The 27595-nt window shown below is 59.6% G+C and overlaps 10 protein-coding genes across 10 annotated transcripts; 5 read left to right on the forward strand and 5 right to left on the reverse strand.

The window, feature by feature from the left end:
* Positions 1-758: 758 nt before the first annotated feature.
* Positions 759-2716, forward strand: EHS24_007100 (uncharacterized protein; the record flags this gene model as incomplete). Its single annotated transcript, XM_028622476.1, has 3 exons — positions 759-771; positions 1011-1208; positions 1257-2716. 3 exons carry the CDS (start codon positions 759-761, stop codon positions 2714-2716), a joined length of 1671 nt encoding a protein of 556 aa, XP_028477368.1.
* A 278-nt stretch (positions 2717-2994) lies between these two features.
* Positions 2995-4119, forward strand: EHS24_007101 (uncharacterized protein; the record flags this gene model as incomplete). The annotated part of the gene is made up of 2 exons (XM_028622477.1): positions 2995-3277; positions 3329-4119. The coding sequence occupies 2 exons, from the start codon at positions 2995-2997 to the stop codon at positions 4117-4119; spliced, it is 1074 nt and encodes a 357-aa protein (XP_028477369.1).
* Positions 4120-4234: 115 nt separating this feature from the next.
* Positions 4235-5091, reverse strand: EHS24_007102 (uncharacterized protein; the record flags this gene model as incomplete). Its single annotated transcript, XM_028622478.1, has 3 exons — positions 4235-4255; positions 4307-4812; positions 4848-5091. 3 exons carry the CDS (start codon positions 5089-5091, stop codon positions 4235-4237), a joined length of 771 nt encoding a protein of 256 aa, XP_028477370.1.
* Positions 5092-5345: 254 nt separating this feature from the next.
* EHS24_007103 (uncharacterized protein) lies at positions 5346-7298 on the forward strand (the record flags this gene model as incomplete). The annotated part of the gene is made up of 13 exons (XM_028622479.1): positions 5346-5370; positions 5420-5446; positions 5505-5603; positions 5702-5781; positions 5828-5860; positions 5900-5918; positions 5960-5981; positions 6037-6156; positions 6322-6389; positions 6450-6511; positions 6564-6633; positions 6746-6831; positions 6897-7298. 13 exons carry the CDS (start codon positions 5346-5348, stop codon positions 7296-7298), a joined length of 1113 nt encoding a protein of 370 aa, XP_028477371.1.
* Positions 7299-7598: 300 nt separating this feature from the next.
* On the reverse strand, positions 7599-10554 carry EHS24_007104 (uncharacterized protein; the record flags this gene model as incomplete). The annotated part of the gene is made up of 9 exons (XM_028622480.1): positions 7599-7712; positions 7753-8100; positions 8150-8309; positions 8360-8410; positions 8450-9214; positions 9554-9589; positions 9643-9775; positions 10149-10389; positions 10456-10554. 9 exons carry the CDS (start codon positions 10552-10554, stop codon positions 7599-7601), a joined length of 1947 nt encoding a protein of 648 aa, XP_028477372.1.
* A 376-nt stretch (positions 10555-10930) lies between these two features.
* On the reverse strand, positions 10931-12615 carry SHM2 (Serine hydroxymethyltransferase, cytosolic; the record flags this gene model as incomplete). Its single annotated transcript, XM_028622481.1, has 3 exons — positions 10931-12211; positions 12322-12429; positions 12508-12615. The coding sequence occupies 3 exons, from the start codon at positions 12613-12615 to the stop codon at positions 10931-10933; spliced, it is 1497 nt and encodes a 498-aa protein (XP_028477373.1).
* Positions 12616-13828: 1213 nt separating this feature from the next.
* TOP3 (DNA topoisomerase) lies at positions 13829-16927 on the forward strand (the record flags this gene model as incomplete). The annotated part of the gene is made up of 11 exons (XM_028622482.1): positions 13829-14035; positions 14075-14158; positions 14204-14382; positions 14422-14591; positions 14684-14970; positions 15022-15146; positions 15185-16254; positions 16347-16435; positions 16482-16669; positions 16740-16834; positions 16893-16927. The coding sequence occupies 11 exons, from the start codon at positions 13829-13831 to the stop codon at positions 16925-16927; spliced, it is 2529 nt and encodes an 842-aa protein (XP_028477374.1).
* A 483-nt stretch (positions 16928-17410) lies between these two features.
* On the reverse strand, positions 17411-21442 carry EHS24_007107 (uncharacterized protein; the record flags this gene model as incomplete). Its single annotated transcript, XM_028622483.1, has 2 exons — positions 17411-21003; positions 21061-21442. The coding sequence occupies 2 exons, from the start codon at positions 21440-21442 to the stop codon at positions 17411-17413; spliced, it is 3975 nt and encodes a 1324-aa protein (XP_028477375.1).
* A 450-nt stretch (positions 21443-21892) lies between these two features.
* Positions 21893-24455, forward strand: EHS24_007108 (uncharacterized protein; the record flags this gene model as incomplete). Its single annotated transcript, XM_028622484.1, has 10 exons — positions 21893-21946; positions 21996-22020; positions 22067-22252; positions 22297-22556; positions 22596-22939; positions 23017-23113; positions 23166-23583; positions 23623-23964; positions 24005-24072; positions 24111-24455. 10 exons carry the CDS (start codon positions 21893-21895, stop codon positions 24453-24455), a joined length of 2139 nt encoding a protein of 712 aa, XP_028477376.1.
* Positions 24456-25209: 754 nt separating this feature from the next.
* EHS24_007109 (uncharacterized protein) lies at positions 25210-27549 on the reverse strand (the record flags this gene model as incomplete). The annotated part of the gene is made up of 8 exons (XM_028622485.1): positions 25210-25315; positions 25416-26709; positions 26772-27028; positions 27082-27113; positions 27196-27204; positions 27270-27317; positions 27378-27407; positions 27466-27549. The coding sequence occupies 8 exons, from the start codon at positions 27547-27549 to the stop codon at positions 25210-25212; spliced, it is 1860 nt and encodes a 619-aa protein (XP_028477377.1).
* Between the last annotated feature and the right edge of the window lie 46 nt (positions 27550-27595).

Consider the following 27595-nt stretch of genomic DNA (forward strand, 5'->3'; position numbering starts at 1 on the left):
GCGGCAACCCCAGTGGCAGCGTAGCTTTACGCTGTCGGTCTGGTCTGCCTTCTAGAAACACCCAGTTTTTTTAAAAGCCCAACATTGCTAGGTCTCTATCGGTCTCGGATCTCATTCTTCCTTACATACATGCCGTATGGCCCCCGCACTCTCACCCCTCGCCATTTGTTGTTTTAGTAGCACATGCACACATCTCTGTTCGCTGTTCCCCGAACATGTCCCTGACAGAAGCCTGCCTGTCTTCGTGGGGCTTCGTTGATGCCGACACGTCGTAGCGAACACACTACCAAGCGGTTACTGACGCGTATTGACGGTATAGCAGGTACAGACTCTCTTGGGAATCGGCCGTGTGCATCTCGGCGGGCTCGGCGGCGTGTCGCGTGTGGTCTGCGGCTTTGTGGAGGTTGTGGAGCGTTTTGGCCGTATATCGGCATCCTAAAAAAGTGGACGACAATGGCGTCTCCCCTCCCACCAGGCCACCCCACGTTGGGCCTGCCACGGATCCATCCTGACCCTGCTGCCCACTACTGCGCCAAGCCGCAGCTTAGGAGGGCTCCGTGAAAGAGCGACAAAAAGTGCGATGGATAACGACCTGCCGTTGGCCATTGGGAAAATAGCGATGCGGGGGAAGTTCGGCGCCCCTCCCATTCTCGGAGGCGCTCCGAGGTGGACCGAGGGCACATCTGCCCGACATGACGGCGCAACCTCGGACCGTCCCCGAGTGGGCCTCCCATCAGCCGCCTTGAAGCGCGTCTCTCATGAGCACCACATGTGAGCTGGAGCCAGCGCTGCAAGCTTAGCGCGCCAGCCTGTTGCTCCGCATTCGTCCCCATGGCACAGTGTGCCCAGGCATAGAAAAGGCCCAGCGACCCCCGACAGAAACAGCATATTCTCCCCCATCCCATCGTCCATCACCATCATGACCGTCACCCCCCAACCCTGGTACGTGTTGGTGCTGTTTTTGTGCCCCGCCCCCCCCAGCGGAGGAATGGTCGCTGACGGTGTACAAGTCTACCTCACCGACGATGCCAACTGGTGGCGCCAGGCGCTCGTCTACCAGATCTACCCCCGTAGCTTCTGCGATGCCAACGGTGACGGTATCGGAGACCTGGTCGGTATCACCTCCAAGGTGCCCTACCTCAAGAACCTCGGTGTCGACGCCATCTGGCTTTCGCCCTTCTACCCTTCGGCCCTCAAGGACGGTGGTTGTGAGTAACGCCCCAATCTTGCGAGCTTTGGCTGACACCAATCCACAGACGATGTGGCCGACTTCCGTGACGTTGACCCCAAGATCGGTACTCTTGCCGAGTTTGACGACATGATGACCGCCTGCAAGGCTGCCAACATCAAGGTCATTGTTGACATTGTCCCCAACCACTCATCGGACGACCACGTCTGGTTCCAGGCCGCTCTCAAGGCTGGCAAGGGCTCGCCCGAGCGTGAGCGCTACATTTTCCGTGACGGTCTTGGCCCCAACAAGGACCAGCCCCCCACCGACTGGGAGTGCATGTTTGGCGGCTCTACTTGGGAGCCCGTCGGTGACGGCCAGTACTACCTTCACCTGTTCGACTCCAGCCAGCCCGACTTCAACTGGTCCAACCGCGAGGTGCGCGACGACTTCCTCAAGACCCTCCGTTTCTGGGGTGACCGTGGTGTCAGCGGCTTCCGCGTTGACGTTGCCAACGGCTGCACCAAGGACCTCAGCGGCGACCTCCCCAACCAGGCTGCTCTCATCGAGATGATGAAGCAGATGCTCGCCGGTACCCTCCCCGAGGACACCCACCCGTACTTTGACCGCAATGACGTCTTTGACGTTTACAAGGAGTGGCGCGGTGTGTTCAACGAGTACAACCCCCCTCTCACCGCCGTCGCCGAGGCCTGGGTCGCGTCCCACCGCAAGCCCCTCTACGCCTCACCCCACGGTCTCGGCCAGTCCTTCTCGTTCGACATGCTCATGGCCCCGTTCGACCCCGTCCTGTTCCGCAACATCATCTCCGAGTCTCTCGAGGACGCCAAGGCTTCTGGCTCGTCGACCACTTGGGTCTTCTCCAACCACGATGTTATCCGTCACGCCACACGCCACGCCCTCGACAACGACGGCGGCTTCTACGAGACTACCCGCAAGTACCTCATCAACAAGGGCCAGAACCCCGTTGCCGACGTTTCCCTTGGTCTGCGCCGCGCCACTGCTGCCACCATGATGATCCTTGCGCTCCCCGGCTCTGCCTACATCTACCAGGGCGAGGAGCTTGGTCTTCCCGAGGTCCACGACATGCCCGACTCGCAGCGCCAGGACCCTACCTTCTTCCGTCGCCCCGGCTACGAGGTGGGCCGTGACGGCTGCCGTGTCTGTATCCCCTGGGAGGCTGAGGGCAAGAACATGGGCTTTGGCCCCAACGCCGAGCCCCACCTTGTCCAGCCCGCCGTGTACAAGAAGTACGCCGTCGACATCGAGGACAAGGACCCCAACTCCACCCTCAACCTCTACCGCAAGGCCCTTGCCCTTCGCCACGAGCTCCAGTGCGCCGAGGAGCTCGAGTGGGTCCCGAGCAGCGAGGAGGTTATCCACTTCAAGCGCCCCAACGGCTGGGAGATCATTGTCAACTTTGGCGAGACCCCCGTCGCCGTCCCCACCGGCCGCAAGGTGGCTCTCTCCTCGGACGACCTCGTCAACGACGCCGTGCCTCAGTACACCGCTGCTTGGCTCCTCCCTTAAGCGCGAGGTGTGTGTAGGATATCAGTTTCCATTAGAATTTGAGTAGTACAGTACATCTAGAGCAGCAAAAGCATGGACAGTTTTCATGACATCTACCGAGAGTTGCAAGTCGTCGGCGGGGACCAAACCGGATATCGGGCACCGCGCGCGGAGAGTGGGCCGGAGTGGGTTCTCGGCGCAACGCCGCCGGGGTTGGAATGTGTGGGTTCAGTTCAGGTCAACGTGTATTGGGTGTTGGTCTTCTATCGCATCTCCTTCTCTTCGTCCACCCGCGCGTAATGGAGCACGTCGACAAGCTCATCGAGCGCATCGCAGAGGCGACATCCCAGCTCGCGCCTCTGTCGCAGCTCTCCGCAGGGATGCCCCTCGCGCCCGTTCAGCCGCTCCAGAGCCTCATCCAGCACCTCCAATCGACAAACGTCCACGATGTCTATTTTCCCTTTGTCCGCTTTGCCGCGCTGCACGCCGCGCGCGTCGCCACGGCCTGGGCGGCCATGACGCATACGCGTGGTGGTAACCCTGGTGTGCTGCAGGACCTGTTTGGATTCTTGACAGTGTCGTGTGAGTACAAGGATTGTTTGTTTGTGGATGGACCCGGCTGACGTCAACAAGGGGGCGGTGGTACCGTTGCGGCCATGCTCACTTCCACGCCGCCTGCATGGCTCATCTCGCCCACCCCGTGGCTCATCTACCCTGCCGTATACGCTCTGCTCATCCCCACGGGAATGGCGCTGTTCATCGTGCAGACGGCGCCTACCCTCCCGTTCAACCTCGCCATGTCGGTCGTGGACGGCATGGCCCGCGGTGTGGCCATTACGGCTGTCCCCACGCTTGTGGCCAACTCGACCGTCGCCGCTGGTGGTTGGTGGGCCACTGCTATTCTCGGCGCGGTCGCGACCAACGGCGGTGGGTGGGTCGTGCAGCTGCTCGGCCTGTCCCACGCCCGGTGGACGATTGGTCGCCCCAACATCCTTGGCGGCGGAATCCTCGGCACGCTTGACGTTTGGGGTGCCATGCTCTGCTCCATCGTTTACTGTGCCCTCACTCGCACGTATTCCGAGCTGGCACCCGTGACCGACTTCCTCGCACAGCACATCCCCGACGAGCTCCGTGACGCCAAGGCCGCCGGCCCCGTCAGCAACGACACGGCCCGTGCCATCGCCGTCCTTCTCCTCACCGGTCTCTTTGCCGCTCGTGTCATTACTACGCAGGTTCTGGCGTGGCGTAAGGCTCCTCGCCGCGTGCAGACCAAAGTTGAGCCTCCTGTCAAGAACTCGAACACCGCGGCCGCCGTCGTTGTCAAGACTCCCGTGGAGAAGTCGGGGCTCGAGTCGGCTACCTCGTCCCCCAAGCCCCGCAAGCGCAAGACCAAGAGCAAGACCAAGAGCCCTGGTCCCGAGTAACGCGGGATGAGATTGATGAGAAGGGGGAGGACCTTGAAAGGGGCCAGGAGCTGTAGCGAGGTATCTATACTCGGAATACATGCAACATAATATGGTCCAGGAGAAGACTTTCTATTTACGATACCGGTGAGGTTGTCTACGTCAAGACGCCGCCACCTTCCTTCATCCATCGCAACGTGACACTCACCCGCAGTGAGCGAGGGAGTGTAACGGTTCCAGCGGTCTCTTGGACAACGTCATAGGTACGACCAGGGATGCCGTGCGACCATGCCCAGCGTGCTGGTCCGGACAGGACATACACAGTTCGTGGTGGGAGGTATACGTCGTACCGGGAAGGTCCGCCCAGCTCCATGTCCGCCCCCACCCGTTCCAGAGTCATCACACAGCCACCAGTAACGCTTACACCGACAATACCGTCGGCATACCGCCCTGGCAGGTCGACATGGGGCGTAATCCCTTCACCTGGAGGGTAAAGGTTGAGGATCGCCTGACGAGCGAGCCGCTGGTCAAACGCCAACTGGGCAACTTCTGGAGGCAGGTATGGTGCAATGAGATCCGCCAGCGTTGATTCCAGCTCCGTAATGTGTTGTGGGAGCGATGAGGGCGCAGGCGGGGCTGCCGTGAAAAGCATGACTTGATCGCGCACGCCGCCCCGAAAGTGGTCGGACTCGGAGATGGCATTGAGGGCGGAGCCTATGGAGTCAGCTTGTCTCGCCCTCTCTTCTTACTTGCAACGTCTGCAGGCAGTAGCTCCGGGAACACATACAACCCCTCTATAGGCGGTACGCTCCTGCTCGCCACCATGACCTCGACGGGGTCGTCGGCATTCTCGGACCCGGGGCGGCGCTCGTACTCGTTGACGTCGACGGTTGCGTCTGTGCCCAACGCGCCGTCGTGTTCGTCGTCATCAAAGAGCGAGTCGACGCTGCTGGTTGGGCTACTTGGCCAAGCCGGGGTGATCTGGCTGATCATTGCATGGTGTTGAGAGTGCGAGAACGATGGAATAAAAGTTGGGAGCTGCATGACGCATGAGACCCCTCCACTCCGTCCGCCACGCTGCGAGGTGGGCCATCGGGCCGAAATGGTGGATTGGAACGGCGATCAGCGATAGGACGGACGCCCGATGGGGTGTGTCTCGGGGTCATGACGGAACGGTCCAGTTCAAAAGTGGGAGGACATTCAAGACTCCTCTTCCACCCCCTTCACTCACCACTCACAAGAACAAAATGTTTGCCAACTCCGTCCGCCAGGGTGTGTAGCAGCATTGTACTGATCCATGGGACGTCCAGCTGACTTGCAGGTCTCCGCGTCGCTTCGCGCCAGTCGGGTGAGTACCGCCGTGGAATAACCCATCTTATTAAGGATCCTCGGCTGACATTCTCCAGTCCGCGCCTTCTCGACCCAGCCCGCTCGCGCTGCTCCCCGTTACGGTGCCGTCGCCGCCGCTGCCGGTGCCGCCGTTGCTGGCTTTGCTCTCTACCAGAGTAAGTAGACGGACGCGTTGGAACCTCGCAGTCCCGCGCAGTCCCTGGCGCCTTGCCCTCGCACCCAAACCTCAACACACGTGCTAACGTGACCGTAGGCACCCAGGCCGCTCACATGGAGGGCGCCAAGACCATCGCCGGCGAGTACAAGACCGACTCGGAGCGCTCGTTCGTCATGGTGCGTATACTCTACAGCAGGACAGCAGGCTTACAGACAGATCAAGCCCGACGGCATGTCGCGCCAGCTTGTTGGCAAGGTAAGTTACCCTATGTATTGGCTGTGGCTGACATTGCAGATTGTCCAGCGCTTCGAGGGTATGTCCGCATGGGTCAAGAGATAGGAGCTGACATATAAGAGCGCGGCTTCAAGCTTGTTGCGTGAGTTGCCCCACTGTTTTGTTGGTGCAGGCAGTTTGCTGACCGTGCCTTTCAGCATCAAGTCGCTCGTCCCTTCGCAGGACCTCGCCAAGGAGCACTACGAGGACCTCTCGGCCCGCCCCTTCTACGCCGGCCTCGTCAAGTACATCACCTCGGGCACCCCCGTCGTCGCCATGTGAGTGGCCGTTTGGTTTGCGGCAGTGCAACTTGGTGGACGGTGCCAAATGTGGCAGTGTGGCGGGATCGGCGCCACACCCCCCACTTTTTTCAACACCTTGTCACCCGCATTCACGAACCCTCTTTCTTTCCCACTACATGCTGTGCGAGTGCTGACAAGCAGGGTCTGGGAGGGCAAGGACGTCATCCGCCAGGGCCGCCGCATCGTAGGCGCCACCAACCCCCAGGAGTGTGAGTTTTCTACTCCTTCAACCTCTTGTCTGCCTCTTCCGACCTCTCTAACATCTGCAGCCGACCCCGGATCCATCCGTGGCCAGTACGCCGTCTCTGTTGGTAGGAACCTTATTCACGCTGTGAGCCTCCATTCTCTACTCACGGAAGTTGTAGTTCTGACCGATCTTCCAGTCGGACTCGTTCGATGCCGCTACCAAGGAGATTGGCCTTTGGTTCACCGAGAGCGAGCTCCCCGAGTACAGTAAGTCGTCTTAGCCTAGCGCTCTCTACTACAGATATGGTGTATACTGACTCCATAGCCCCCGCCGCCTGGTCGTGGATCATGGCTGACAACTAAGCTCGGAGCTGCTCAGCGCTGAATCTTGAAAGAACCAATGCAACTTGTGAAAGTGCTGAAGCTTGTGGCTTTACTGCCCTGCCATTAATATTGTGCTGTCCTGTTCGTTACTGCCCTTCGCCTCCGTGGGATTTGTCAGTAGCAAGCTAACCGACCGTGACCAACAGTTCAAGTGGGTTCCGCACAGTCTGTCGCCTGTCGCCTATCGAGATGCTGCCACTGCACCCTTCGTGATGCAGTGGCCGTTGGGTGGCACAGTCCGTGGCACAGTCCGAGCCGCGGAATCAAGATGGGATGGACCTGTGAGCACTTTTCCGCTTCACCACCATCACCTGCTCCCTTGGCCATCACCACCGCCACCACATCCTCCCATCTGCCATGCCCACGGCTCCCCTACCCATCAGATGGAGACCGTATTCCCAAGCTGGGCATACCTTGTGTCCAATCCTCCTGGGCGCAGCAAGAACCAGCCTTACACGATAGGCAGACAGCACAAGTCAGGCATTCTGCGTAATTCACGCTCTGACGGACTCCTTATGGTAGAGATTAAGACCGACCATATGCTGTAGTGCGTTTTAGACTGCCCTGAGAAACAGACAACGGGCAACAATCCATCCAGGCATGTCAGGCTTTATGGTCACAGTTTGTTTCTGCAGACCTGCCCCCATCGGGCCCGGTTGTCAAATCCCTCATATTCCATAAAAGCAGACACGGTACAAGGATTACAACGTCACAGACGTACGGGATCTGTCACTCCCTCTGGGCCGAGTCGGTCGCTCGCGCTGCACGCGCCAGCAGTCTAGGACTGTATAATCTAGTGGCCCACGCCCCACATCCCAAACCAAAGATGCGCCGTCCAACAACACAACCTAGAGCTCGTCCGCAAACTTGAACTTGCGCATGTTGCGGGGCACGACCCACTCGTATTCGCGGCCAGTAGAGCGGAAGTCGGCAATGAGCTTGTTGTACGCGTTGTCATAGGACTGTACTGTGTCAGCTTACAGACGTCGCTGCCTAGCTTACCTCATCCGACTTGAACCCGTGCCAGCCGACGGCATCACGGAAGTCGTGTGTCCACGGCTCTCCATAGTCGTTGAGACGCCCTTCCCAGTCGACGAGGCGCAGGGTGGTACGCTTGTCGCGGGACGGCCATGGCTCCCACGTCTCTTCTGGGAGATTGTGGTAGAGGGCCTTGTTGATGGCATCCTTTTGCTCTTTGGTGCAGTCGTTCGTGCGGTAGCACTCAATGTCCACGTGACGGTAGCTGGGCTTGGAGGGGAGGCCCAGCATGATCTCTCCCGTGTGCATGTCCTCGTGGTGGGAGCGCGTGACCACCTCCCACGGCAGCTTGGCGGCAGACAGAGTCTTGATCTGGGGGCGTTAGCGACACGGTCACCGATAAAGGCGGTGGCAGACTCACGACTCCCCACGAGAAACCATAGGTAAATCCAGAGTGCTGATAGACAGAACCCGGCCACCTTCCCAAGGCGGTTCCGACGAAGGCTGGGTCCCTGGCGTTGAGCTCCAAGAGCTCGGGAAGCATGTTGGGCAGGATTGGGATGGCGTCGTCGTCGCATTTCCTGGGCGCGCGTGAGCTCTCCACTCGCCCGGGCTTTCTTTTGCCACTTACAACACCCATTGCGCCTCGCGTGCGCCCTGGCGACCAACGTACTGCATCCACCTGGTTTGTCAGCTCGCTGTCCAGTGGGAAGCAGCTCACATGATGGTCTTTCCCTCGTTCATGTTCTCGCCATTCTTGAGCCCCGGGATCTGGAGGAGGTCGCCATGCGTTTCCTGCTCGCGCTCCACCTCGTCCTGCTTCTGCCAACTGTCATCGCGGTCCTCGGACGTGAACCCAATGACAAACTTGACTTCGACCAAGTGTCGGTAGCCCTTGGGAATGGAGAACAACGGGTGGCGTTCGCGGATAAACGCGCGACGCGCAGCACCCTTGCGTGTGGGGGAGCTGAAGATGTGGAGCATGAGGAACGCGGGGGTGGTGGGGTGGTACGGGCCGATGCCACGCTGCGAGCTGGCCTGCTTGGATGCAGCAGTGCTGGGAGGGACCTGGAGCTTTGGGACATCCCATGATCCGATCCAAGGCGCATCCATGAGCGCAGGGATGACTGGCGGGAACTTGTGAGGGAACTCGTCGGTGGGGAAGAGCTCCTTGATGAGCTGCTCAGAGTACCATTTTGGCGCGTACTTGGATATCACGTAGAACATGTGTCTGTCGCGGTACGTATAGACAAGGTCGAGCCAGATGTTGAACCTGTGGTAGAGATACAGCGAGATGAAGGCGAACGAGATGAACACGGCGAGGGCGATTCTGGTCATTGGCGAGCGGCGGTTTAGCCGCTGCAATGCGCGCGGGTACAACGCTCCCAGGCTGACCATGGCGACGTGTAATGGTTGCCAGTTGGAAAGGATGTCGAGGGGGCTGTAGAGTAGAGAGTCGAGAGAGTCAACTGCAATGGGCCCAACGCTGAAGGATTAAAGAAAGTGAATGCCAGGAAGGCGGCGATGGGACGTGCTCGTTGTGTGGAGTACTAAGGGTTTGGCTTGATGCCGCTGCGGTTGCACGCTGCGCACAGCGACACGCCAAAAGGAGCCGCATGGACGAGAGGCGTGCCTGTTCCCACCAGCGCCAGAGCGCACCTGCTGCGCACTGTGGGTGCTGCTTCTGGCTGCTTTTGCCATACGGATCTGGCAAGGTTGGGACGAGCATATGCATACGGGGAGCATTTCCTGCCCTCATCCATTCCAGTGGCCAGAAGCCGGCGGTGGCGGAACCTTCGCCACTGGGCCTCATAATATACCTCACCTGTCTTCTTCTGAGCCCCAGTCACTTTCGACATGGCTGGGTGGAAGCTGGATGAGTGCTAAGCCACACTGCACTGGATGTCTTCTCACTGTTGCACTGGATCATTGGACCACTGCCATTTCTCCGGCGCGAACGTCCTCAACACCTCAGCCCGAAGATCAGTCACTCCTGCGAACCACAAGCTGACGAGCGTTGTCGTGTCGCTGAGGATGTCGAGTTGTGCTTCCAGTCAGTCAACCTCACGACACTCTATATATCCCCGTCTGCGCGTCTGGCGAACGAGCTGCAACATTCCATGGTCCACGGCCCCCCGTGATCCCGCCAGCTACAGATGTCGCAGCAGACCTCTCGCACTCGAGGGTCCATCGGTCATCCAAGGGCAGGGTTGCCACGTCCTGGAGCAGGGCTCGCGCCAGTTGCTCTATTGCTCACGAAATACGCGACCACCCTTCGACTACCCTACCATTTCGCTAGACTCGACGAGTTACAGGCTCGCACAAGCCCCCCATGGAAGGGTACACGGCCTTGCCTGCCAATTGACACTTCAGGCCAGCCCTTGGAAACCTCTTATCTACGGATCTGGGGCCGAACCCACCTTTCATCATCTCCCTCTCCAGGCGTGCAGGCGTCCCGGCGTCCGTAGCAGCCTGAGCGGGCACACCGTCGGCGGCGTGCCAGCCAGGCATCTGCAGGCAAGCCACACCTCCCGCCGTAAAACGTAATGTGCCAATCTGGAATATCTCGAGATGCCTCTGAGTGAGCCGACGGAACAAGACGCGGTACGCGGGTACGCGGGCTGCGGGCCACGAGCCGGCGTACCGGCGTTTAGATTTGTTCTGGAATGATACGAATCTTGTGATCACGTCAGGTGCCTCTGAAAAAAGTCTCGCGTAGCGGCGCACCTCGTCACGAGCAGTGGACGCGGTCGAGTGCAGCAGTGCAGTGGTATTGAGGCCGTAGACGCCACACCCCGTTCCCCGCTGTGTCTCCCAGAAACACATTATGCTAAAAGTCGGGAGCGTGAGAAGGACGCAGTGGGAATTGGCCGTTTGAATTAGCGGAAGTATATACATTAGAATGGGAGCAATTTCACATTAGGAGCTAAAGTAAATTCCCATTAGAAATTCGTTTGAAACCCCCAGGTGGCTTTCACCTCATCTGCAGCATCATCTTCCGTGCAACGCTCTGTCCGCAATAACTCCTCTGGGTCGAGGTGCATCAGGTGAATGATACTCTAGTACAATCTTTTTGGTTTGCCAGTTGAATCCTGTGCCTTCATCATCCTATACGCGAATCTCGGAAGTCAACCGCCCAAGGGGTCGTTTGGTCGACTATCTACACTCTTCCGATCGCGAGCACTCCATTTTTTGAGCTTGTTTAGTCAAAGCGCTTGATGTTGGCGCTCTCCCTAACTCCCGCGAGTGGGAATGAAGTGCTGAAGGCAAGGACGTCCTTCTTGAGCTCGGCGATAAGCTTGGGGGCCTCACCCTCACCCGACTCGTAAGCCTTGACGAAGTCCTTGAGGAGCTTCGAGCCGGCCTCCTTCTGGGTGGTGAGGGAGATCTGGACGACGCGGTGGAGGAACTCGGCAACCTGCTCGACGTCCTTCTCGGTCATGGAACGCGAAGTGAGGGCCGAAGTGCCGATACGGACACCACCGGGAACAATGGCCGAGGTGTCACCGGCAACGGCGTTCTTGTTGAGGGTGATGTGGACGGCGTCACAGATCTTCTCAACCTTGGAGCCGGTGAGGCCGATGGGGCGGAGGTCCCAGAGGATGAGGTGGTTCTCAGTGCCGTCGGTCTGGAGGCGGTAGCCGTGCTTGAAGAGGACAGCGGCCATAGCGGCGGCGTTGGCGCGGACCTGCTTGGCGTAGAGCTTCCAGGCGGGGTCGGCGGCCTGCTTGAGGGCAACGGCGATACCGGCAATGGTGTTGTTGTGGGGGCCACCCTGGCAAGCGGGGAAGACGGCACCGTTGACACGGGCCTCGAGGTCGGCCTCCTTGTCCTTGCGGAAGAAGATGAGACCGGCGCGGGGGCCACGGAGAGTCTTGTGGGTGGTGGTGGTGACAACGTCACAGAACTCGAAGGGCGAGGCCTGCTCACCGGCGGCAACGAGACCCGAGATGTGGGCCATGTCGGACATGAGGTAAGCACCCTGGCCGTCGGCAATCTTGCGGAGGCGAGCGTACTCCCAGTCACGGGGGTAGGCGGAGCCACCGCAAACGATGAGGCGGGGCTTGTAGATGTTGGCGTTGGTAGCGAGCTGCTCGTAGTCGATGTAGCCGGTGGTGGGGTCAACACGGTAAGGGAACGACTGGAAGTAGATCGACGAGGCGGTGATCTTCTTCTTGGCGGTGTAGTAGCCGTGGGTAAGGTGGCCACCGTCGGGGAGGCCGAGACCCATGACACGGTCCTGGGGGTTGATCAGGGCAGTGAAAGCAGCAAAGTTGGCAGTCGAGCCCGAGTAGGGCTGAACGTTGACGCCCCAGACGGCGGGGTCAAGGTTGAAGGCCTTGAGGGCACGGGCACGGGTGAGGTTCTCGAGCTGGTCAATGAACTCGTTACCGCCGTAGTAGCGGGCACCGGGGAGACCCTCAGAGTACTTGTTGGTGAGGATCGAGCCGTTGGCTTCCATGACGGCGAGCGAGGTGAGGTTCTAGAAAAAAATAGTCAGTGGGGGCGGCCCGACTCCTGCCATCTCGCCTGTTTCTGGTAACAAGAAGAAAAAAAACACAGAAACAGAGAGATGGATAGGTCAAAACTCACCTCCGAGGCAATGAGCTCGAGACCCGAGAACTGACGCCAGGTCTCCTTCTCGACGATGGCCTGGACCTCGGGGTCGGCCTCAGCCAGAGGCTGGTAGAGGCAGGCGTTCTACGTGTCATGTCAGAAAACCAGATCTCGCTGGCGTGGGGGAGTCCAGGCAGTGCTGCAGACCCATGGGCAACTCACAAAGTCGGTGGGGATGGGGATAGACGAAGACATCCTGACGAACGACCTAGCAGAGTTTGCAGCGAGGGAGGTGCGGAGGGGGTTTGTGAGGGAGCGGAGGAGGGGCATGGGATGAAAGAGAGAGAGGTGTTAAAAAGCTAGTGGGTAGTGGGGGGGTTGTCGGGACCTGGGCAAAGTTGGCTGGCGGCTGGCGCTGGGCTGGCTGGCTGGAACGGGCTGGCGTGCTTGGTTTGGGCGCGCGGGGGGCGTATGAGAGCCACGGGCGCTGGGATGTGAGATGGTAAACGACGAGGCGCTGGGCGGCGGCGGCGGAGTCAAGGTTGCGCTCTAGCAAATGGCGCGGGGAAATTTTGATCCCGTCCGGGCTGGATCAATGGCTGAGATCGGGAGTTGGGTGAGAGAGAAAAAAAAACCGCCGTGGATGGTCGGTTGGAGCCTGACTCGAATTCAATAACGGGGGTTGCAGGGAGGTTGCAGGGAAACGCTCTGGGCGGGGGTCAGCTTCTCGCTCCTCGCTCCCCCCGCACAGTGGGAGTGACGCATCCGGTTGGGACACACCACACCCCGCACATCGCAGATCGCACAGTCGTACCGCAAAGTGATCAAGCGAGAAACAACGCACACTGGTTTGGGTTGACGTTCTTGTCGCAGGGATGGGTGGGTGGTCTCAAAGACAGCAATCAGGCGGGGAGGATAGACTGGATCGCAACGTTCCCCCCCTCTCCCGTCCGCGCTATTTAAGCCGCCCAACATGGGCTTGTCGCCTTGTTGTGGCGTGTCTTGGGGTTGATCTGTTGGAAAATCGCATTGGAATTGGTACCTATTTCCAAGCTTTCGTTTACCTTTTCCAAGCACCTCGTCGATAGCCTGCGCCACTCGGGTACCCGGCAGCCAGTCCCGGCCGCACACCACCAATCCAGCAGCGGCAACAAGATGCATGTCGCCATGGGCCATGGGGAGAGGCACTATCAACGACTTTGAACACGATGCTTGTGATCCGTCTGATCCTTTATTTACGTCATCGTCGCGCCCACCAAGCGGAATCAAATTCGCCGACAACAAAAACACACCGAGACACCCCTCTGGTGGAGGTCAGTCGCGTCAACTTGCGATAGTCATATGAACCTTTACTCTTCACCAATACCATCCACATTGCGCTTCCAACGACACCCAAGCGTCCCATTTTGATACCTAGCCCTAACCCCCCACCATCCTCTACACCCTACATAGCCAGGCTACTCGCAACTTGGTTGCGGGAGCCCGTTTTGCCACCCGCCCACACGCCCTCCCTGTCGCTGCTGGGCGTAATGCCTGTCGCACGATGAAGGTGCTGTGTGTTGCAGAAAAGCCAAGTATTGCCAAGAGCATTACCCAGATCCTCTCAGGTGGAGATTCAACCTCGCGTGATGGGTTTCACAAGTACACTCGCAACTTTGACTTTAGCTACAACCTTCCTCCACCTCTGGGACCGCCCCGCGGAGGGGCCGACTTTACGGTCACAAGCGTGCTAGGACACTTGACGGGCAGCGTGAGTTGCTGCAATGACTTATATTAGGTTGATACGTAGGACTTTGACGATAATCATCGGAAATGGGGCTCGTGTGACCCGTTTGCCCTCTTTGATGCTCCGATCATCACCTCCATCTCGTCCGTGAGTAGTACAGCCAAACGACCTTCCCTCTCTAACAAGCGCCAGGACTTTAAGAAGATTGAGCGCAACCTCCAGACAGAATCGCGCCGTGCCGACCTCCTCATGATCTGGACCGATTGTGATAGGGAAGGCGAGCACATTGGATCCGAAATCGCGGCTGTCTGCCGCAAGGCAAACCCTAGGATTGTGGTCAAGCGTGCGCGCTTCAGTGCGATTATTGCTGCGTGAGTTGGAGGCCAGAACGCCGTCGGCTGACTTGTCAGGCAGATCCACAATGCCTGTCGTACGGCAGATAACCTCGACATGCGCCAGGCGGACGCCGTCGAGGCGCGCATCTGCCTCGACCTGCGTATTGGCGCTGCGTTTACGCGATTCATGACGACAACACTCACAGCCAGGGTCCCCGAGCTCAACGACAAACTGATCAGCTACGGTGAGTTGCTTGAATGCCCTTGTTCTAACTATCAGGTCCTTGCCAGTTCCCTACGCTTGGTTTTGTTGTCGACCAATACAAGCGCGTCCAAGCGTTTGTCCCCGAGCCATTCTGGTACATCGCCGTCTCGTCAACTCGTGAGAGCGATGAGGAAGGTGGCGAGCCGACCGAGGTGGCCTTCTCATGGCGCCGCAACCACTTGTTCGACCTCCCGATTGCCATGATTCTCTACGAGCAATGCATCGAGCGGCCAATGGCAACCGTCATTAAAGTGGAGACCAAGCCGACGAGCCGCTGGAAGCCACTTCCCCTCACGACTGTGGAGTTGCAGCAATCTGGATCTCGCCTGCTCGGCATGACACCGAAACGTGTTCTGGATGTAAGTTAAGAGCGCACCTCCGGTTTGCTAACTGCTCAGCTCGCCGAGAAGCTCTACCAGAAGGGTTTCCTAAGCTACCCACGTACCGAGACCGACCAGTACGACAAGGACTTTGACTTTGAGTCTCTCATTAGGAAGCAAACACACGACAACGTTTGGGGCGACTATGCCCAAAAGTGAGTTCAGGTGTGACTGCTCTTTTACTGACAGCAAGACTGCTCGACGGTTCGTTTCAGAAACCTCGCAACGGCAGGAAGAACGACAAGGCGCACCCCCCAATTCACCCCACCAACTCGGTCAACAATCTCGACGCCGATGAGCGCCGCGTGTATGAGCTTGTAACTCGTCGATTCCTTGCGTCATGTTCTACAAACGCCGAGGGAAAGCAGACGACGGTAGAAATTGAGATTGCTGGCGAGTTCTTCTCGGCCAGCGGCGTAGTCATTCTCCACCGCAACTACCTCGAGGTGTACCCTTACGACAAGTGGTCGAGCAACCCCATTCCAGACTTTCAAGAAGGGGAGGAGTTTATGCCCTCTGTCTGTGAGCTCAAGGAGGGTGCCACCAGCCGGCCCAACCTCTTGACTGAAGCCGACCTGGTCGGTCTCATGGACAAGAACGGAATCGGTACCGACGCCACTATCGCCGAGCACATTGCCAAGATTATCGACCGCGAGTACGTGATTGCAAAGTCTGAACAAAAGACAAAGTATCTTGTTCCCTCCACGCTCGGCATCGGTCTTGTCGAAGGCTACAACGCCATCGGCTTTGATCGTTCTCTCAGCAAGCCCCACCTGCGCCGAGAGACTGAGCACCGGATGCAGCTCATCTGCGACGGCTTACAACGCAAGAGCGAGGTCCTGGATGCCAGTGTCGAAGAGTACAGAGAGGTCTATGTCAAGGCAAGGCGCGAGTTCAACACTGTCATCGAGTCGGTCTGTGACTACCTCAGCGGCGATGGGGAAGCTGCAGAGGCTGTCCGAGCGGCCGCACGCGGTCGCGGTGCTCGTGGAACCCGCGGAACACGAGGAGCGCGCGGTGGACGAGGCGGAGGTGCGGGCGCGGCCGGTCGTGGTCCCCGCCAAGACGACAATGATGACGACGATGATGATGATGATGATGATGATGATGACGACGACGACGCTCCACGCGGTGGTGGACGAGTGACCAGAGCAAGGGGCACGCGCGGCACCCGCGGTACAAGGGGCAGCACGTCGACTCGAGGCTCTACCAGAGGACGTGGAGGCGCATCGGACGCCGGGTCCACAAGGAAACGCAAGTCTGGTACGTACACAGAAAAGCCTCGATCAGTACTAACCAGACAGACGCAAACGACCAAGGTGGCGACTCTATGAAATGTGGCTGTGACAAACAAGCTGCTCTTCGAACGTCGCAGTCAGCCGCCAACCCTGGCCGACAGTTCTACACCTGTCCCAACCCGAAAGACGAGCAGTGTGGCTTCTTTGTGAGTAGCTCGACGGGCGCACAGACACGCAGAGCTAACGCGCCAGGAATGGGCAGACTCTGAACCCCAGGCCGGCGGGTCGCGAGGTCCCGCCCCGCCCAAGAGGTCGCGTGCCGGGCCATCAAACCAGGATGCACCGAGCCGTCGCAACGGCACTGTGCGCTGCGAGTGCAAGCTCGAGGCTAACCACGTTCAAGTGACCAAGGATGGCCCGAACCACGGCAGGTGGTTTTGGTAAGCTAGACATATTGTCTTGGAGCTAATTCCCCAGGTCGTGTCCAAACAACCCGAGAGCGCGTTGCAGTTTCTTTGAGTGGGATGAGCAAGGCGGAGACGTTGGCGACTCGTTCTCCGGGAGAGGTGGCGGCGGCGGTGGTGTCGGAGGAAGTGGACCAGGAGGTGAGTTTGCATGGAACCCGTAGCTGGCTAACTCTCAGACTGCTTCAACTGCGGCCAGTCTGGCCACTGGTCCAACGCTTGCCCGAGCGGTAGAGCAGGTACATCCCAAGGTACCTCCCGCTCTGGTGGCTCCAGCCGCACCAAGACGACTCGAGGTGGCAACAGTGGAGGATCATCTGGCGGTGGGTTTCCACTCCTGCACAGCGCTGACCCATCAGAATGCTTCAAGTGCGGCCAGTCAGGTCACTGGGCCAATGCGTGCCCCAACGAAGATGGCGGCGGCGGTCCTTCACGCGGCAGCACCTCACGTGGAGGAGGGGGACGAAGCGGAGGGAGAAGCGGCGCTGGAGGAGGAGGGGGTTCTGACGAATGCTTCAAGTGTGGCGAAACAGGCCACTGGTCCAACGCTTGTCCGAATCAATAAGCTTACAGCTGTATTCAACCTGTCTCTGTCTCCCCTTTTCTACCCATACAGCAACCCCACAGACAGATAAAAGAGACGTGTATGTAAGCATTTGATATCCTTTTTGAGTGATGCATGGGGAAAAGACAGAAAGAAACGATACGTGGCCGATGCTATGGTGTAGTTGGTACAGGGGATTCAGTGTTGACGATGTTGTTGAGCTCGTCGAGCTCCAGCTTGGGCATTCCGTACGTCTCCTTGCCCGTTGCGGGGAAACTCCTCGCGCGCACTTCGGTGACATACTCGTCGACGGCCCTGCGCGACTCGCGGCCCGCGTTGCCCATCTGGCGGACAAAACGCGGGTGCGAGCAGTTGTCATCCTGCTGCTGGTCGTACGTGCCCAGCAGGTCGGTGAGGACGAGGACCTGGCCCGACGTGGCGTTGCCAGCACCGATACCGATAGTGGGGATACCGCTGCGCTCAGTGATCATCTTGCCGATCTGGTGCGGGATCGCTTCGAGGAGGAGCCCGAACCCGCCGGCCTCCTCGCACTGCTTGGCCGTGTCGAGGAGCTCGACGGCAGCGAGGGCTGAACGCGCCTGTGCCTTGTAGCCCGTCGCGGCGGCGCGCTGGGGCTGGAGACCAATGTGGGGCATGACGGGCACGCCAGTCTCAGCCAGACGGCGGATGAGGGGGAGCATCTCCTTGCCGCCCTCAATCTTGATGCCGTCGGCGCCGGCCTTGATGAGGTGGACGGCAGCACGGACGCCGTCGTTGACCGACGCGTTGGCGTAACCAAAGGGCATATCGGCAATGATAAAGGCATGGCGAGCGCCGCGGGCGACGGCACGGACGTGGTGGGCCATCTCCTCAAGTGTCAACTGCGTGGTCGAGTCGTGGCCGAGAACAACCTGCGACAGCGAGTCGCCGACAAGCGCAACGTCGACGTTGGCGCGCGAGATGAGGAGGGCAGTGGGGTAGTCGTAGCATGTCAAGACGGTGATGGGGGTACCGGCCTTGTGCATGGCGTGCAGCTCGCCGACGTTGACCTTTGCCCTGCCGCTGAGGTCGGCGGGGCGGACGGACATGACGCGAGCGGAAGTGGCGAAACCGCGCTTCTGGAGGGTCGAGAACCCACGCTTCTGCTGGCTGCTGCTGCTGCTGCTACCGCGCACAGGAGGGTCCGAGAACGAGGAGCGCGAGAACGAGCCTTCACCGGACGACGCAGCGTCGGCATCCTCGTCCTTGTGAATGGGGCCGTCGGGCCGGGTCGGGCGAGGCGACTTGTAAGACGTGCCGGTAGGTGGGTCATAGTCTGGGTCGGAGAGCGACGAACGCGAAAACTCGCCGTCACCAAACGCACACTCCTCGTCCACTTCCTCCAGGTCAACCTTGGACACGGGGGTGCGGCCGGGAGCAGTAGCGGGCGAGTCGTTGGTACGCATGGGAGGGTCGGCCAGAGCAGAGGTCCACGGACGCTTCATGGTGGCTGCGCGGAAATCGGTAGAAGCAGTGATGGGCTCGGTGGGACGGGATGGACGAGGCGACTCGTAAGAGGCAGCGCCCTTGGCACGCTCATAGTCCGGGTCCGAAAGCGACGAGCGCGAAAAGCCACCCTCGCCCATGGCATAGTCCTCGTCAACGTCCTCGTCAACCTCTTCAACGTTGCGGAACTTGGGGTCTGAAAGAGACGACGCCGAGAAACCGCCTTCGAGCGAAGACGCCGCATCGGCGTCCTTGTCCTTGGAGATGGGGCCAGTGGGACGCGTAGGTCTAGGCGAATGGTACGCCACATTGCTCATAGGGCGGGTGTCGTCCGGGTCGCTCAAGGATGAACGCGAAAATCCGCCTTCTCCAACAGCGCAGTCCTCGTCAATGTCCTCGGCGATGTCGTCGGGTCCCTCGCGGAACCTCGGCTCGCCCAGAGAGTGCGGGGAGAACCCGCCCTCACCGACGGCACAGTCCTCGTCCACGTCGTCCTCCGGCTTGCGAGCGACGGCCGACGTCGAAAAGAGGCGCCTATTCTTGTGGCTACGGCCCCTACGGCTCTTACGGACCGACTCCTGCCATTGCTTGTGTACCGGAATTGCGTTCTCGAACTCCTCGTCAGTACCTTTGAAGGGGGGGAGGCCCTCGGGGTACATTTGGTCGATCATATCCTGGGGAAGCTCCAAGACAAACTTGCGCCATGACGCGTCGGTGCTGAGCAACTCGTCGCAACGGGCATTGTTCTCCTCAAGGGCCTTTTTGCCCGCAGGTGATAACTCAAAAAAGCCGACGGGAAGTGGCTTTGCGTTGGTCTCGACGGCATCCGCCTCAGCCTCGGCCGCAGCCTCAGCTTCAGCCTCAGTCTGGGCCCGGGTGGCCTTTGCCTTTCTCTTTGTCTTTGCTGCCTTGGCGTTGGCAACGACCTCGGGTGAATCAAACCCATCGCCCAGCTCAACCTCCTCGAGCGCGGCGATGAGCGGATCCTTTGGCGGGGGCTGCGGCTTCTTGTCCTCAGTCGCATTTTCCTCCAGCCCGGCGTAGAACGCGCTGAAGTCGTCAATGACCTCGACTTGCTCCTTGGCGAGTCGGCGGACACCGCGGTCGCGAATCTCAGTCTTGCCCATGATGGCGTGTGGATACAGGTCGCCCCAGTTGAGCTTGCGCGCGTCGTAGTACTCTTGCTTGCCGTGAGACTTGGCCACGCGCCAACGCTGAACGTTGCCCTCGGCGGTGCACGCGTCCATGACGACATGGCCGCTGCGCTTCATGACGGGGGCGAGGAGACGGGGCCATGAGTATGCCTCGGCGCGGAGCTGCTCGTCGACTTCTTCTTGTGGCCCGCCGGTAGACTCGATCTGGATGTCGTTCGTGTTAAGGGACAGCATCTCAAAGCCGTCGCCGCCCTCGACCTCGTGCAGCTCGGTGAAACCCTCGGACTTTGCGATAAGGTTTGTGATGTGCTCCTTCGCCACCGCTCCCATGCGGCCGACCGACGAGGCGTCCGCCTGCGGACGCTTGCCACGGGACACGATGAGGTAGGTGTAGGACATGTCCTCCTCGCCACGCTTTCCGTGCTTGGTCTTGCGGACAAAGCCAGGACGCTGGACGCGCTGCACAAACATACAGGCCTCCTTGCCCTCGGTGCGTGGACAGCCCTCCTCGTGCGGGCAAGGGGCGGTGATGTGAAGGGGGTTCTCATCGGTGCTCTGCGACAGGATGAACTTGCGGGCCTCCTTCATGACCTCCCACGACTCCTTGCCGGCACGCTCGAGAACAACCAGGTGGTCGGCGTTGAATGACAAGAGCTGGCGGAGGTGGGTTTGACGGTTGTTCGGCTTGGGCAGAGTGGTGAGCACAAACGAGCTCAAGGCCACTTGCGGGGTGCTCAAGAGCTCGACCTCGACAATGTCACGCTTGAACTGCATGGGCTGGTCGATGGGCTGGGCAAAGCGCTCGGCGAGAGCGAGACCGTGACGAGTACGGTGGACGAGCGCGTACTCTGAAGCGACATCAGGGCCAGCAGTCTCGACAGCGGCCCAGAGACCGGGGCCGATGGTACCCGACACTTCAAGAATGGGACCCGTCAAGCCGCCACCCAAACGGCTGTTCAACTCTGCCATGACGTTGCGCGTCACCGCGTACTGCGCGGGCAGAAAGGCAGCCGCACGAGCCAGAGCGTGCTCGGGTGAATTCTTGCGGTCGGCCTTGTCTGCCTTCTCTTTGGTGGGCTCAAGAAGATGGAGGTACGCGTTGCGAATGTCACGCGGGCTGTCGGCCTCTGTAGTGTTACTGTCAACACAGATCTGCAATGTTGATCGTCATATGTGTGACTTACCATCAATAGCTTCCTCGATTTTCTCGACGAGAGCCTCCGGAAGTCGGATCATACCAATGCGCTTGGTGCTGAGAACAGCAGCAGGCGACCGACGTTCGTCACGGCCCTCCTCTTCCTCCTCCACGATGTCTTGGTTTGTCTTGGACCGTGTTGCTGCCGCAGAAACGTCGGCGTCATCGACATTGTAGGACGGCAACGAGCGTTTCAGGTGGACCGACTCGAATTTGGCCGTGTTGCCGCCGAGCATACCATCGAACGACGAGTCGAGCTCTTCGGCGCGCTGACGAGCCGCATAGCTCATGGGCTTCACGCTAGGTGTGTGCCGAGCTGCAGCGACACGCGCCCGGAGTGGCGCGCCCGCGAGCAGACGGCGGGGCAGCATTTGTGGGTGGGTTGGACGAGTTGAGAGCGAATGGGTAGATGCAAGATGGTCAGATGAGATCCCGACAGTCGCAATAACCGGTACCGTCGGCCTCCGCCGCAACATTTGACAGAGACATTTTCACCCTTTGTTGTGGCACCCCACATTGCGAGCACCCGGGAGTGTTTCTTTGCCACCCATGTTGTCAACATCCTCTTGGATGAAATGGATAAACGGGCGAATGGCTATAGGCGGCGCTGGGGACCATGGAAGCAGCCAGAGAGCGAACAGTGCATACAAGATAACCCGCAATATAGCGACTGTATTAGAGGAAGCGACAAGCGAGAACCGACCCCCTACAAGCTTAACGGGGGGTGCCAAACAACGGCGCCACAAGACAGCGAGTACTTAACCTCCACCGTGTTGTCGACTCACTTGCCTTCCCTCCCTCTCCAACCACCCCGCATCACCATGACCGTCACCAAGCGCGTCGTCCGCGTCGCCCTCCTTCTCTGCGACAATCCAGTAAGCTTTCCTACACACCTCTACAAAGCTAACATACAAGCTTCCCCAGGTCGCTGACAAGTTTGGCCCCACCTGTGAGTGCTCCCCTTGCCGGCACTCCCCGTTGCTGACAAGTCAAAGACTACGAGATCTACAAGAGGTGGCTCACAGAGGCTCTCGGCGCGTACCCTGACGCGGCCGTAGCTGCCAACACTGAGCTCATTGTGGAGCCTTACAATGTCGTCGACAAGCTCGAATTCCCAGCACTCAGGCGCTTCGTCCCGGGCTCGGCTGATGGATATGACGTCTTGATGCTCACCGGCTCTAGTGAGTGCTTTTTGCTGTGATACTTGCTAACAGCACTCTTCCAGAGCACACTGCTCACGACCCGGAGAGCACCTTTGCACCTACCCTCATCAAGTTTGTGCGCGAGATTGCCACCCAGCCGCAGACTCAGCACATCAAGGTGATCGGCGTGTGCTTTGGCCACCAGATCATTTCCCTTGCGCTTGGTGGCAAGTGTGTCCGCGGTGACAACGGCTGGGAGGTTGGAGTCTACGGCGCCACCCCCACCCCGGAGGGACGCTATTGGTGGTCCGACTCGGTCTGCCAGAATGGCCAGGAGAAGATCGTGAGTATGCACCAATACAGCTCAGCTTACACACCACAGTACACCGAGCAGATGCACAAGGACAATGTCCCCGAGACTCCACCCGGCTGCCAGCTCCTTCTCAGCACCCCTCGCTACCCCATCCACTCGTTTGTCAAGCTCCACCCCGACTCGACCCCCGAGAACCCCCTTGCCCGCGTCTTGACCATCCAGGGCCACCCCGAGTTCACGCCCGGTATCGTGACCGAGATGGTCAACGTGCGCTCGTCTCAAGGCATCTTTGACGACGAGACCACTGTTGAGGCCCGCCGCCGCCTTCCTGGAAAGGACGGGCAGGGCGGCGAGGGTGTCGGCCGTGTAGGCTCGGCCATCTGGCGTGTCATGCTCCAGGACCTTCCAGCCAAGTAAGCGTAGCCTATATCGCGCCGTAGTGGTTGTCATAACTAATGTATGCCTTTTTTGTTCTAACAAAAAGCCAAAGCCAGTACAACGTTAAAGACGAGTCTCGCTACGCGCACATGAACAAGCTTCTTGAACGTGGAGGAGCATGGACCAACGACGAGTACTCGAGCGCGGCGGTAAGTCCCTGTCTGCGGTCTCAATGTCAGCCGATATACTAAACGTTCCCAGGCCAAGGAGTCTCTGCGCAAGACGGCCAAGATTCTTGTCATTGGCGCTGGTGGTCTTGGCTGCGAGATTCTCCAGAACCTCGCTCTCACTGGGTTCAGTGACATCCACGTCATTGACATGGACACCATTGACATTTCCAACCTCAACCGTCAGTTCCTCTTCCGTGAGACCGACGTTGGCAAGTCCAAGGCCATGGTTGCTGCCGACTTTATCATGAAGCGTGTCCCCGGTATCAAGGTGACCCCTCACCACAGCAAGATCCAGGACCACCCCATCTCGTTCTACATGCAGTTTGACATTGTCATTGCTGGCCTCGACTCGATCTCGGCGCGTCGCTGGATCAACGCCACCCTCGTGTCCATGGTTGACATGGAGAACGAGAAGAGTCTCAAGCCGCTCATTGACGGTGGCACTGAGGGTGAGTTAACTTCTGCTTCCCGGAAAAGCTAACTCGCAGGATTCAAGGGCCAGGCGCGCGTCATCCTCCCCACGGTCACCAGCTGCTACGAGTGTTCCATCGACATGCTCACCCCGCCCACCGCGTTCCCCATCTGCACCATTGCCAACACGCCCCGTCTTCCCGAGCATTGCATCGAGTGGGCAAGCGTGCTCGAGTGGCCGCGTGTCTGGAAGGAGAAGAAGCTGGACACCGATGACCCGGACCACATCGAGTGGCTGTACAACATTGCCTCGAAGCGCGCCAACGAGTTCAACATTGAGGGTGTCACCTGGGCTCTCACCCAGGGTGTGGTCAAGAACATCATTCCCGCGATTGCGAGCACGAACGCCATCATTGCCGGTGAGTTTTGGCACATATGTAGACAAACCTGACATCCCAGCGTCCTGCTGCAACGAGGCGCTCAAAATCGCCACCTCGTGCGCGCCGTACCTCGACAACTACATGATGGTGGGTTAAGTGAGGTTCTCCAGCTAACCCACACCCAGTACGTCGGCAACGACTCGCTGTACACGTTTACGTTCCAGCACGAGCAGCGCCCCGAATGCCCCGTGTGCGGCGGCGAGTCCATCACCGCCGAAGTCGGGCGTGACTGGACGCTGGAGCGGCTCGTGGAGTGGATCGGCCTGCGCCAAGACTTGCAGATCAAGAGGCCCTCGCTGGCGTACAGCGACGCCCGCCCGCTCTTCTTCCAGGCCCCGCCGCAGCTGTACGAGGCCACCAAGCCCAACCTCGAAAAGACGCTGCCGGAGCTCCTCGAGGAAGGAGAGGAGATTGTGGTCACCGACCCCAACCTCCCCTTCAGCCTCACCGTGGCGGTCAAGTACACCTAGGCGGGGGTGCTGGGACGCGACAGGAGCGACAGGAGCGACCCAGGGGGGTTGCGCCAAAGCGACGACGACGATGTATACCGAGGGAGGAGAAGACAGTCCGCTCAGACGGCAAGAGAGGAGAGGAGACAAAAGGAGACATTAAGAAGCACGACGCAGCATGTACATAGATGATTCCAAATGCCATTTTCTGTAGATAATACAACGTGCGGCCGGGCGCGCCGTCGCCTCCGGCCGTTTGCCACACCGGCCGGCCACGCATGTTGCCACACGCACTTACGTAGCTCTTGGCGATGGATGGTCCGCCACCAACCCCCGGGCCGGCTCCGTTACCTCCGTCCAACCGGTTACCCCCACCCCACTGTTCGGTGGAGGGCGACTGGGCGACTGGGAGACTGGGCTGGGGGACCCAAGTCGCCGCAGCGGGTATGGGTCGGCGGTGGCCGGCTCGTCGGGCGTGGAGCTCGCGGACAGACGATCCACCAGCTCGCAGGGACGTGCTTGGCGTGCGCGCGTTATTGTCCTCAGACGGGGGGCGACGTGTGGCTGGCAGCACTGGAATGGAGCCCCCAGGAGAATGCTTACTGGAAGCCCCTACCGCGCTGCGACGTCGGGTTACACACATCTGTCAGCATGCAAACAGCTGACATGCCACTTGGACGAGTTGGACGTTGGCCAAGTTGGGAGAGTTGAGGGGGTAACTTCCTGCCATTCTCGAGACTACAAAACGCTACAACGATGTCTCTCTACGCCCATCTTACTTCTTCACGGTACCGATGACACACTCGGGTGCGTACTTCTGGATGACGTCCGAAGGGTGGATCATCTCAAACTCCTCGGTGGCGTCGCGGCCGGCGTAGAGACTGTGATGGGCGTTAGTATGGAGTGTTTGACGCAAGGTTGCGTGGAGTGGCACAAGCCATTGTTTCGGGTGGCACTTCTCCCCTCCTCTTGTCAACTTACAGGATGGCCTTGGCACCTCCGGGGTGGTCATTCAGGAAGGAGGTGACGTCGAGGACGTCGTTGCCGATGATGACCCAGCAGTCGTTCTCCTTGTTGTGCTTGGCAACCTCCTCGACGGTGTACTCGCCCGACTTGGGGGCGGGAGCAGCGGCGGGGGCGGCCTCAGCGGCGGGGGCAGCAGCAGCAGCAGCGACGGGGGCAGCGGCGGGGGCGGGGGCCGAAGCGACGACGGGGGCGGCCGAGCCCGAACCGGCCCACGAGAACTCCAGGTTGACGGCCTTGGAGGCGGGGTCGACGCGGATCTTGGTCTCGAGGAGGTGGTCGCCGATGGTGGCGAGACGGCCGGCAGCGCGCTCGCCGGTGAGCTCCGAGAGGAGGTACGACGAGGCCGAGTCACCGGCGACACGGCCGAAGACGACACAGCCAAGGAGCGACGAGCCACCGAGACGGTTGGCACCGTGGACACCGCCGGCAACCTCACCACATGCGTAGAGGCCGGGAACGGGGGCGGCGTTCTCGCCGTGGACGGCCGAGTCGGGGCCAATCTCGAGACCACCCATGGTGTAGTGGAGGACGGGGGTCATGAGGGCGACGTTGAACGAGTCGTCCATGCTAAAGTCACCGCCCGAGAAGAACTTCTTGCCGAAGGGGTCGGTGCCGGGGGCCTTGGAGTAGCGGTTGTGGTCGTCAAAGGTCTTCTTGAGCACCGAGGGGTCGACGCCAATCTCCTTGGCGAGCTCGGCACCCGAGTTGAACTTCTTCATGAGGCCACGGCCAACGTAGTGCTTGCAGTGCCACTCAATCTCCTTGGATGACTCCGAGTTGAGGATGAGACGGACGGGGAACTTGTTGTTCTCCCACATCTTGTTGGTGACAAAGTCACGGTGCTGGAGCTCGTCGACGAAACGGTTACCAGTGTTGTCAATGAGGAGACCACCGACACCACGGAGCGCCTCGGCGGCAAGGAACTTGACCTTGGCCTCGGGGTCCTTGGGGTCGACGAGACCGGTGGGGTGAACCTGAACCTTCTCGAGGTCGATACCCTTGGCACCGATCTTCATGGCCATCTTCTGGCCGTCACCGGTGCAGTGGTCACCGTTGGTGGTGGGCAGGTCAAAGTACTCGGGGCGGTACTTCTTGAGGAGCGAGTCCTCGGTGAAGTCGGCGGCGTAACCACCAGTGGCAAGGATGACAACACCGTACTCCTTGAGGGTCTGGCCGTTGTGGGTGTACTCGACACCAACAACCTTGTCGCCCTCCTTGAGGAGCTGCTTGACGTTGGCCTTCTTCTTGACTGGAGAGGGAAGAAACATGTCAGCCTCTGTTTGTGTGGGATCTGTTTCCAATCCAACTTACTCTGAGCACGGTCGGGCTTGGCAACGGCAATGTCCTCGAGCTTCTCCATGAGAGCGTAGGTGATGGTCATACCGGGGAACTGGGCACCACCACGGTGGGTGCGCTTCTCCGAGTGGCCACCAAGACGCGAGACCTTGGAGAGGTCAAGGTCGAAGCGCTCAACGAGCCAGTTGACGGCGTCACCCGAACGGTAGGTGAGGACGTGGATCAGGTCGTCACGGGCGAGCTCACGAGCCGACTTCTTGGTGTCGGCAAAGCTGCGGCTGTCAGCGGCCGTGCTCGCACCCGGTGGTCCCCAACTGCTACTTACAACTTGGCCGAGGTGTCGGGGATGCCGAGGTCCTACCAGCATGTCAGTATGGGGTTTCTCAATAGACTTTGACGACGGCAATCGCCCCCGCGGAGACGAAGCTTTGAGACTAACCTGCTGAGCCTGGCGTGGGTGTCAGTATGCGATCTATGCGTTACGACTCCCTTTTTTCTCCACTCCACACTCACCTGGGTGTTGGCACCGTTGATACCAGAGGTAGCCTTGGTGGAGTTACCCTAGAGAAGAGTGTCAGTCATGGGAGGCCCGAGTTCGGGGAGCGGGGGAGGTTTACTTACACCCATGAACGAGTTCTTGTCGAGGAGGAGCTGATGAAGGCGTTAACACACAGATCTCACACGCCACACATCTGCATCTGCTACTCACGACGTTGCCACCACGCTCGAGAACGGTGTGGGCGGCCGAGAGACCGGACAGGCCACCGCCGACGACGATAACCTTGGCAGACATTGAGGGGGGTTGTGCTAAAATGGGTGGGAAAGTGGCAAGCTGTGAT

This window comes from Apiotrichum porosum (genome assembly GCF_003942205.1).
Source record: "Apiotrichum porosum strain DSM 27194 chromosome Unknown scaffold_4, whole genome shotgun sequence".
NCBI classification, from domain to species: domain Eukaryota; kingdom Fungi; phylum Basidiomycota; class Tremellomycetes; order Trichosporonales; family Trichosporonaceae; genus Apiotrichum; species Apiotrichum porosum.